At 53.9% G+C, this 11,004-nt stretch overlaps 1 protein-coding gene across 2 annotated transcripts in view; it reads left to right on the top strand.

The window, feature by feature from the left end:
• Positions 1–484: 484 nt before the first annotated feature.
• Positions 485–11,004, top strand: part of RASSF4 (Ras association domain family member 4) — a 32,590-nt gene continuing 22,070 nt past the window's right edge. For both annotated transcript variants that reach the window (XM_058697057.1, XM_058697056.1), the window contains exons 1-2: positions 485–608; positions 10,782–10,877. In XM_058697057.1, the coding sequence (XP_058553040.1) occupies positions 10,816–10,877 (62 nt within the window). In that variant the 5' untranslated portion in view covers positions 485–608; positions 10,782–10,815. The remainder of the gene's footprint in view (positions 609–10,781; positions 10,878–11,004) is intronic.

Below are 11,004 nucleotides of genomic sequence, written 5' to 3'. Positions count from 1 at the left end.
AATGAGTTCTAAGAGGCCACACCAAACAGTAGGACCACACACAGGTGCCCCTTGAGCGAAAAAGATGACAACGGCCTGGCTTTAACTGATAACATCCTCCCCAGTGCACACTAGTAATTTTGGTACCCACGAAGTGGCCTTTGTTGGAAACCCAAGGGTCCTGATCACCCAAGGGTCCCAGACTCCGCCCACGCACCGGACCCTCCCGGCAGAGTCGGGACTGCTTCCTCCAAGCGTCTCCGGGCGCCCTCGTCGTGACGCGGGGCCACCTCTCCGGCCCGAGTCCCCGAACCTTCTTCGCTGCCTCTCGGGCACCGCCCGAAGCCCACCCTCCCCTGTGTGCCCGGGGCGGGGCGGGACGGACGCGGCGGCGCCATTGGCCTGCGCGAGGCGAGAGGCGGGGAGAGGCGGGGAGAGGCGGGGAGGGGCGGGGCGCAGAGGGACACATGGAGCGGGCCATTGGCCGGCGCCGGGCGAGGGGCGGGGGAGGGGCGGGCCCTACGCGCTAAGCCCCAGGGAACTGGGGCAGTAAGCGCTGCCTACACAGCTCGAGTGCCGGCGAGGGCACAGCACTGGCAGCGGCTTCTGGACGGCGCGATGAGCGGACGGTGAGTGATGCAGAGGCAGGAGAGTTTGGGGGCATCCACGGAGCACCGTCACCCCCGTCCCCGAGCCCAAGACCGCCCCCAACCATGGGCTCTGGAGCCTGGGCACCGGTGCCCCTTGGCTGCCGCGTGCAGAGTTCCCTCCCCCTGCCAGCCTGGCGCAGCCCCGGCCATTGCTGAGGGTGGGCACTGCGCCAGCCACCTTCTCCAGAGGGAAGGCACCTCAGGGGCTCAAACCTGAGCACGATGGGTGAGAGCGGCCGCAGGCTACACCTTTGCCCAGTTTGCCTCTCATCTTAGGCAATATCCTAGAAGCATTGATCTTAGTTGTGGGGAGAGGCTCCAAGAGGCTCTGGCACAACTCTCGGATTTCACAGATGGAAAACCGGCGCCGAGATAATAGCAGACGGAGGGGCTTGCCTCACCACGCCATTTACAGAGGATTTGCCTTGTTCCCAGACCTGTGCAAAGGTCATTAGCACAATATGGCACCTACTTCTCACAGCCCTGATACTTTCATTTTCCCCATTTTCAGATGAGAAAACTGAGGCATGGAGAGTTATGGAACTGTCCAGTTTCACCCAGATGAGTCAGTGGTTGAGACAGGATTTGAACTCAGACTTTGTTGGGCCAGGTCTCATTCATTTCAGCAGCTGACTTCAGAGCTCACCCTGCCCACCATCCTATTCCAACCCCCACGCCCCACCCCTCGCCGCCCCAGCTCCTGACACTCAATCAGGCACTTCTAATCCCCGAGAGATGCTTCAGTGTTTTCACAATGGGACACGGCCCTGTGGGAGGGAGAGCCTCTTCCCACACCAGGATCAGTGCAGGGTTAGTGCTGGTCAGTGCTTTCTTAAAACACTGTAAGGCAAGCTTTAGTAAACTCACTTCATAAGCAAATTAAATAAAGTCCCAGCAAGTGGGGCTAGAATTCTGGAATTTGAACCCAGGCAGGTTAGACTCCAAAGCGTCACACTTGCACTGGCAGAAGAAACCCTTCCTAGCTTCTAACTGCTCAGGGTACGGTCAAGATTTGTTGCCAGTAGTCATGATTTTAAAAAAAAGATACCCGCAGTGAATTAGTAGAACTGACAGGTTAATGCAGGTCTGCTTGCCTCCTGCTCCCCAGTATAATCCCTGAGCTGCTACCACCAGGGTGAGAGGTGTGAAAGGGAAGAAGGGAGGAAGGAGAGACTGAGGGAGAGGAGAGAAAGGGGGGGAGAGAAGGGGAAGGGTGAGCAGAGAAGATGGACCGCATTAAACTTAAGTCGAAACATTTCTGGCTGGAAGTTGTAATGGGGTGTGGTTCAGCTCTCTGTCGGTGGTGAAGTGTATTTTCAGCAGTTCTTGTCATCATTCTCTGTGTGGGTAGTGCTGGAGGTTCGACTTGACAGCGAAAATGAGGTGGACGCTACTGATTAAACATCCCCTGTGAAAGTGGGAAGGGAGGCCATATTTCCACCCTGAGACTCCGGTGGGCGGCCTGGAGGTCGAGAACAGAGTGAAGGTCCAGGGTCCCCCTGGGTCAAGGTCACCTGGACAATGACAGAGAACAAAGGACATGAACAGAACTCAGCATGTCTCAGTTCAGATCCTGTAAGTGCGAAGCCTCACGGGGAGACCCTGACCAGGAGGTCTACCGGAAGGCACTCTGGACTGGGCCTCTGGGGACCTGGGCCCTGGTTTTGAGAGCAAACTCAGCCATATGTCCTTGCTCACAGCCACTCCAGGGGAGGACTGCCACCCTCTTTGAGTCCCTTGTCCCCATCTCCAGAGCACACCCCGTTGTGCCCTGTCATGAGAGCTTCAGTTTATTATGGGTGAGCCTGCTGTGAGGCCCATCTTATAGCAGTCAGTGATTCAACTAATGAGGGACTTGAGGCTGAGAGAGGGAACGGGACTTGGCCTAAGGTCACACAGCTGAAGAATCACAGAGCAGAGCTTGAAACTCAGATCCTTGTAAAGGTTGGGTTGTTATCTGGTCACAGAGTACAGTGAAGGAAGTGTTTTGGAATTGTTTTCAAGTAAATTAAAACCAAATAGAAAGCAGCTACACTTCCCAGAGCTTCTACTCTAGTGAAAGGGGAACTTATAGTTTGCTCGGTTTTCTTTTCTGGCTGTCTGACCTCCTTCCCCAGGAGGCACTGCTGAGGGAGAGATTTGGAACCCCTTCCCCTTGCCCTGCCTGACTTTGGGGGATGGGAGCAGGGAGGCCATGCAGCCCCATAGCTGCAGAGCTGGGAAGAGCCCTGAAGATGCTCTAGATCAGCTGCCGGTACAATCTTGCTTAAACTGAGGCCCAAGGGCTGGCACAACGTGGTGACGTCACATGCCACATTGATGCTGCAGCGAAACCCACACCCAGACTTCTGTCTGGGATGCCCCTTTGCCTCCTCCCTCTCGCTGTGACACGTTTCAGCAGAGTTCTTAACCTGGGCTCTGGGAATCCAGGGGCACATGAATAGGGACTTCCCAAGGCCCCTGCGGTAGTATGCAAATTTGGTGCACACACTTGCACACTCACGCACACATGTGCATTTTTCTGGGGAGTGTGTGTTATTTCAAGAGATTCCAAAGGGCTCTATGGCCCAGAAGATTCTGAGCCCCACTATGTGTCACAAGAAACCACCTCCAGCAACTGCCCTTGGCACACAGGCCTGGTGCAGTAGATAGCAGGGGTGGGGGAAGCCACAGAGGGCACCCGGTGTGGCCCAACAGCAGCTGGCACTGAACCCTTGGAGGGCTTGCCTCCCCCGCCGCACCTCTGGCCCCAGACACTCAGGCTGTTGGTCATTCTGAGCACCTGTCTGGCCCAAAAAGCATGGCTGAGGGGATTCCTGCTTCCATAGGCAAGGAAGGGTCCCACATGGCCAAGTGTGTGTGAGAGAGCGAGCAGGAGGGTCGGAAATGGCTTTCTTGCCTCAAGCTGCCGTGCCTTGAGAGCAAGAGCAGAAGCCCAAAATCCTGCCACAGGGGGCTGGGTGAGCACTGCCTGTGTGCTCGGGTGAGAAGCCGTAAGGAAGGCCAGCCTACGTGTGGACAGAGGGCCAGGCTCTTCAGAGGAAGGGCGATGGTGTCAGGGAGACCCGGGTGCCAGAATGGGCTCAAGGAGACCTGTTGGTGGGAGCCCAGGAGGAGGGAGGATGCAGTAAAGGCGAGTTGGGGTCCGTGAGTCAGCCCAGGAAAAGGCAGTGAGTGGAGTGGCTGCTGTCTCTGCGGCCACCTCTCCTGCCCTCTCTCAGCCACCATCACCACCATCTGGAGTGCGCACAGTGTCCTCCTGGGACCTCCTTCCCAGCTACCGTGCTGAGGCAAGGAGGGCTGTGGCTGAGCCAGCGGGCAGATGGCGGCAGAGGGAGGGGGGTGGACAGCCATGGATACGGAGGGGAGGGTAAGGACAGCAGTGTGGAAGGGCGGGGGGCAGCAGCTGCTGAGTCGCTGTCTGCTGTCTGCATCCCAACAACTGGCTTTCTCAGCAAAAATGTGTCACTGAGGGGCAGCCCATGTGCGGCCAGACGTCCTCTCGGAGGCAGCTGGTACCAGCAGGCACTGCAGCTTCCTTCATGGCCAAGCTCCGCCATTTGCTGGCTGACAGGTGCTGGGGGGTTGGAGGGGGGCCCTTTAAGGCCCCTTCTTTCCAGTGCCCCCTGCTGCCCCTGGCTGGTCATGGGCTACTGAGTGGAGTACATCGGCTTCCCAGGAATGCGAGGCAGTGTCCCTTGCACCTGCCCTCTCTCTCGGAGCCTGCCTCCTTCTGGCAGGAGCATCCTGGGCCCCACACCTCTGTCCTCCTTTCTTTTGCTTCCCACGTCGCTTTATTTACACATTGGATTGTAATCATGCCTAAATAAGAGAATAATCATAACTTGATGAAGCGTTAGAACAGAGGTTACCAAGCCCCCAGATCTCACAGACATCCCCGGAGCATTTTAATTTGGATAGTGACGCATTGACCATTTTGCCAAGTGAGGACAATGACCATCTATTTTTGCCATCATTTCAGGAAAAGAGAGGGCATTGTAAGAGGGAAAAGTAGGCAGCGCGGAGTCGTGAAAGAAAAGGCTTTCAAATGTACTCAGTTGGCTTCTTGGAAACCCCACTCTCTTAGCCTTTCTTTCCCCTTCGGCCCTGGCCAGTAGGAATCGGGCTGTCATGGTGACCCGAAGGGCCACAAAGCTGCCTTCTGTGATAACCGGCTCCATGACCACAAACAAGGGAGAGATGGGCCAAGCCTAGCAGTTGTAAAGGCTTCAGTGTCCTTTGTCCCAAACCAAAGGCCAGAGACAATAGCAAGGGCAGACTGTGGTGCCTGCTGTCCTCAGCAGCCCCTCTGCATGGCTGACGGAGCAGCCACTGAAGTGGAAAGCAAAAACAGTTCACTGCTTGTTCACTGGGGACAGGTAGGTAACCATGGCTGGCAGGTCGCCCCGGGGGCCCTTCTCTGGGGGACAAGGAGCCCTGGCTGCTGTATGAGTCTCTGGTTGGGAACAGAGCCTAGTCTGGCCTGGGGAAGAAAACATGGAGACCTGAGCTGTGTGCCCTGGGGCCCTGGGGGAGGGGTGGAGGCCAGGACAAAGAGGGCTGGATCCCAGAGCCAGAGGGTTGGCCTGCCCAGCTGCATCTGTCACTCTGGTTTTTGGACTGTGCCAGGGTGGCAGGCCAGCCCCAGCCCGTCCTCTCCCCCGCTCCAGCTTCAACCAAAGTAACCTTGCTTTTTTTTTTTTTTTAAGATTTTTATTTTTAAAATTTTTAAATGTGTATTTATTTTTAAGAGTGAGAACAGGAGAGGGGCAGAGAGAGAAAGGGGGACAGAGGATCCAAAGCAGGCTCTGTGCTCACAGCAGAGAGCCTGATGCGGGGCTTGAACTCGTGAACCACGAGATCATGAGCTGAGCCCAAGTTGGATGCTTAACCGACTGAGCCACCTAGGCACCCCACAAAGTAGCTTTGCTATAATCCATTTGTGCGTTGGACTTCTGCCTGTAAATATGAGATTGTGCTTTTTATTAAAGGTTGAAAAGCACTCCACTAAGAGATTCGCTAAGGCCGTGTCCAGTGCACGAAGAGAGTGAATATTTAAAAAGGGGCAGTTTCAGGTACATGTTCCAAACAGAGAGGGATCTCTGTTTGCTTTCTTCCTGTTGCTCTCTTCTCTCTCTCCCTCCCTTGCAACTCTCTCATTCGGCACTTATCTCTAGGGCACCTCTAAGGTGCATTAACACCTCACTTTAGAGCTCTGCAAGACACTGGGCTTATCAAAATGAATGAAAATCATCTCAACATTCAGTCTGGTAAAGGACGCACAAAGGCACAGTGTTCAGATTTGGAGTGGAGATCTTATGAGTGACCGCAAGCTCAGGTCCGGAACTCAGGGAGGTGGAGACATTGTCTCCTCCGGGTGGAAGGGTGGACATGTGAGAATCAGACAGACAGATGATGCATATCAGAAGTCCGTCATTCTCTCAAAGAAGATACTGTTTTTCTAGGGGGCAAGGTTCCCTCCACATAAGGCTCAGACCCAGCCCAGCAAGTTGGAAGAGACCCCCTTTGTTGAAGTGGGCCCTTTATTGCCTACCTCCAGCCTTGCTCACTCATTTCCTATCCTCCCCTGGGACAGTGTACAACCCCATTCTCCATTCCTGCCGAGCTAAGGTATTTACTTTATGGGCTGCCTTCCCCCTTCCTTCTTCACTTGACCACCTATAATCCAGGACCCTTCTCCACTTTCTTCCTGACCCCATCCCCCAGCTGATGCCACCTGACTCCGGCTAGAGCCGCTCGGCCTGTTGGTCATGTCCTTTTAAAAAGCAGATTCTGGAGGGCAAAGTTCTCCTGAAAGCCAGTGCTTGGAAGGTTTCATGTGTTACTTTGTACCGTGCTTTGCAAATAATATTGTACAGAGCCCTAGGCAAAGCCCTGGATGAGGGGGTCTCGGCCACCCACCTCACTGTCAACCTGAGCAGCCCCTTTTAATCTGATTTGCATAAATATTCCATGTGAACAAAGTTCAGTGGAACAGGCTTCCATTTCATCTTGGCCTAGAAAGCGTTTGGGGGAGGGGCGCCTGGGTGGCTCAGTTGGTTAAGGGTCCGACTTCATCTCAGGTCATGATCTCGCGGTTGGTGGATTCGAGCCCCGCGTCGGGCTCTGTGCTGACAGCTCGGAGCCTGGAGCCTGCTTCGGAGTCTGTATTTCCGTCTCTCTCTGCCCCTCCCCCACTTGTGCTGTCTCTCTATCAAAAATAAATAAAATGCAAAAAAAAAAAAACATCGCGGGGTGGGGGCATGGTGGGGTGGGAAGGGGCAGCTGCCATCTTCGAGACAGAAAGATGCAGGACAGCATTTCATACGTAACCATTTGAATGTTTTTGCTGTTTTAAGAATTCAGAACTCTTGTTGGGGAAGCCTGGGAGGTGGGGTACAAAGAGCTTCCGTCTGTCCTGTAGATGGCACAGTAGGGGCTGGTTGCCCAGAGGGACGGCTGCTGACGAGTTTGCAACAACCAGCCCTGGTCTGTGTTGCCTGGGTGCTCACTCAGAGGGGCTGTTGTCCAGGAGCCTGTGGCCCTGGGTCCCTGAGGGTCACGGCTCCTCCCCAGCCAGTCCCCTCTGCCCTTCCCCGCCCCATTCCCACCCTTCTGGCTAGAGCCAGGGCCCATTCTTAACCTTGCCCGTTGATCATTTCAAGAAACCTCTGTTTCCTGTGCGGCACCCAGGGAGAACATGCTCCACAAGCCCCACTTGTATATTTGGCAGATTAAACTTGACATTATCATAAAAAAAAAATTATAATTAAAAAAAAAGTCTTCTATAGTTAAGAAAACGTCTAACCTGCTGGAGATCAATATCCCCATTGTACAGATGGGAAAATGAAGGCTCGGAGAGGAAAAGGCAGGAAGCTAGAGCCATGAGGGTCTTTAGCAGCCCCTGGCCCAGAGCTGTAACTGATCACTGCTTGACTTACAGAGATTTCACTTATAAGTATTCCTCCTAAATAGAGCAAAATCAGCATAGTCCCCACATGCTGTAGGAGAATCAAAGTATTGTAAACTGGGTCCTGTCATGAATCGGAAGTCACACGCCAGAGCCCCGCTAAAGGCATCTGTATTGCAAGTATGTTTTGTCTAGCTACATTTTATTTTTAACTATATAGTTTTAATTGAATAATTTACAGCCTTAGGATAGTGTAGATTATGCTGCAGTAACAGATCCCTGAGACACCAGCAGCTTAGATTTATTTAAATCCCTTTCCCAGTCCATATCCACTGTGGGTTGGCAGAGAGCTCTAGTCCGCAGAGGCGCTCTGGGACCTAGGCTGACCATCTGGAAGCTGCACCAATCGGGACATGTGGCTTTCTGGATCACCACGGCAAAGAACGGGGTCACAGGCTGGCTTGAGTGCACTAGTCTGAGAGTGACACACACAACACCTCTTATGTGTAGCGTGTGACATGTTGGTCACATGGCCACCCGGGGCGGGGGGGGGGGGGTGGGGGGTGGAGGAATGTGAGTTATCACAGGTCATCCCAGGGGCAATGTCTCCGCCACAGTGTCCAACTCCAAACAGTGAAATACAGCCTTTACAGATGCAGATTTCTGGCTTCTCATGAAACGCCAGAAGAGCTGCCCCTCCAGAGAAGGAATGTGTCTCCCTGTTCCCCATGGACTCCACTGACCAGTGTCTCAGCTGAGTCACTTTCCTAACCCCTGGAGACTTTTACGTGTTTTATTCCTATTGGGGATGCACAACTCTGGGAAAGTTGACTTTGGAGGACCCCATGAGGCTTCTCAAATCCATCCAATAATTTAGTAGACATCTATGGGCCTTTTGCTGTGTGTCAGACTCGGGCTCGGGGCTGGAAACAAGAGGTGAGCCAGAAAAGTATCATCCGTGGTGCAGAAGTCTGCGGCTTCAGCCTCCCCTCCCACCTCCCCCACTTGTACTCCCCCATCGTCCTGTCAGCTCCCCACTCAATGGGTCAGGCCCTGCGGGCCCAGAACATCCAGGAGCCCAGAACAGGTGCTAGACTAGAGAGGAGCCTTTCCTGATACTAGAGGAGGGGACCACTCTGGCAAGGGTTTCCTGGCAGAGCTAGCTTGCAGAATACAGGACAAGCAGTGGGCTGTTTTCTGGACAGAGAATAGCTCCATCAAGACCCAAAAGGAGAACAAAGCAGAGAGCACAGTAGGCGAGATTAGAGCAGCTCGGGGAAGCTAGAGCTGAGAGCAGGAAGTGAGAAGGGGTGGGAGAGAAGCTGGCTACAGAGGAGGCCAGAGGGAAAACCGCCTGCTGTTACTTCTGGGTAAATCCAGCTCTTCCCTTCCAGTAATGAGCCTGTGTAAAGCAAGACACAGTTGTGCCAGGGACCCACAGAAACAGTGTTGAGTGAGAAACTCAGATACTTTTTTCTTGGGCTGAAGCCAGCTCTGCATGGAAGTGTTTGAGGAACTCCTCAGAGAGGGAGCCTTGCAGAGCAGTTTTTTCCACTGGAGACTGAGGTGCTGAGGAACTGAAACCCGATTTTGAAATCCTATTGCCCAGCAGTGAGGCCCCCCACTCCGGAACCCCACAGTGCCCTGCCCTGTGCCCTATAGAGGTAGGGTCTGACCTCTGTCTAGATCCTGTTTTGCTTCTCTCTAGACCCAGGGAGAAGGGAGGTATTTTTAGGATGATTCTGAGGTCACTGAGAAGCCCACCTCCCTCAATTCATTCCACTTCTCCCTGTTTCCCCTGCTTCCAGAATCAAATGCTCATTCAGGCCTGACACACCAACACAGAAAGCAAGCCTGTGTTGTTTGTGGGTGATATCAAACAAGTGGGAGGAGAGTGTGTTCAGCTAGGGAGTCAGGGCCCAAGGGGACGGAGCACCCTGTCCACTTTGAGGGCATTGACACAGCAGCAGTTGAACCTGACCCCGAACCCCCAGGAACATTTGCACACACACAGAGGTGGGGAAGACCCGACTGAGCCAGGTTTGTGTGAACAGATGTTGGGGTTTGGGGAAGGAGCCACTCTGTGATATGAAGGACAGGCTGTGCGCCCTGTCTGTGCCACTTCCCAGTGTGACTTAACCCCTCAGAGTCCTAGCTGCAACTTGAGAGGAAAGGTAGAGACAGGGCCATGACTGGGATAGGGAGAGAGAGAGGTACTGTGGCTCACTGCCTGACACACGGGGGGCCTCAATAAGAAAGCTCTCAGCCAGGGTAAGTTGGAGAGGGAAAGTAGTAGAAATCTGCGCAGAAGATGCCAACAAGATAGTAAAAAACACTAGTGGATTTCCCCAGGAGGGTTTAAGAAACTCCGTGAAGCCTTCTGGGTTGTGAATACACGGTTTCATGTGTGAATCAACTAGCAATCTTATAATCTTTATAGAGATTACCCCATTGCATCGATAAGAAAAGGAAGTCTGGAGGGTCTAAGTCACTGTGCGAGATGGGTTTTAGTGACCAGGATCTAGGATCCAAATGCTTATGTTCAAACAATGACTTTGCCACCGATTCACTGGGAATCTTGGGCAAAGTTCTTAACTTCTGTCCCTGTTTTCTCGCCCATAAAATGGTATGAGGATAGTACTTACCTTATACCGTTGTTGTAAGGAGTAAAAACTATAATTCATAGAAAATGCCCAACACGGTCTCCAGCATGTAGTGACCCCAGTACCGACTAACCCATCACCAGGAGAGCCGGCCCAGGTGTGCTGGTTCCAAAGGGCCACCAGCCGGAGCTCAGTGGGAATGGAGGAGAAAGGCCCAGGGTGCTTTGCGGGGCTGGAGGAGTGATGGAGGCAGTAGCCATCATTTAGGGTGTCCCAGCTGAGGCAAGAGAGCCTGTGGTCTGAAACGTTTAGGAGACGGATCCAGATCCCTAGGGATTATGGAGAGGTTCGGGGAGGGCAGCTGTTGGGCTGGTACTGGGTGCCAGCTAGCTCAGCAGTTCTGACCTTGTCTCCCGCCGAGGGAAACGTGGCTGCCCCGTGTGGGGTGTGGGACCCCATTAAGTCCTCTGAGCCTGATCCTTCAGAGCTATGGCCACCCTGTGCCCCGGGGTGGAAGGGGGAGGGGGGAGGTGAGGCTGGAGCCACAAGGCCTGCACAACAGGGCTCTGGGCACTGCACTGGCCAGCACTTCCTTCTCCGGCTCACCTGTCTGTATGCTCTTCCTCCTCTTCCCTGCAGGTAGCCTCCCTGATGCTACAGACAAGAGGAGAACATGAAGGAAGATTGTCCACCCAGTTCTCATGTTCCCATCAGTGACAGCAAGTCCATCCTGAAGTAAGCCTTTGTGTACAGGGAGGGGGTCTGGTGGTCACTCCCTGCCATGGGCAGCCTTTGGGTAGAGGGATTCTGGGCACTTTTCATAGATAGGACGATGTGCCTGCCCCAGGGACAGTGATGGGGG

Source organism: Neofelis nebulosa, chromosome 13, assembly GCF_028018385.1.
Source record: "Neofelis nebulosa isolate mNeoNeb1 chromosome 13, mNeoNeb1.pri, whole genome shotgun sequence".
Taxonomy (NCBI): domain Eukaryota; kingdom Metazoa; phylum Chordata; class Mammalia; order Carnivora; family Felidae; genus Neofelis; species Neofelis nebulosa.
This window is presented reverse-complemented; position numbering and strand designations above follow the sequence as displayed.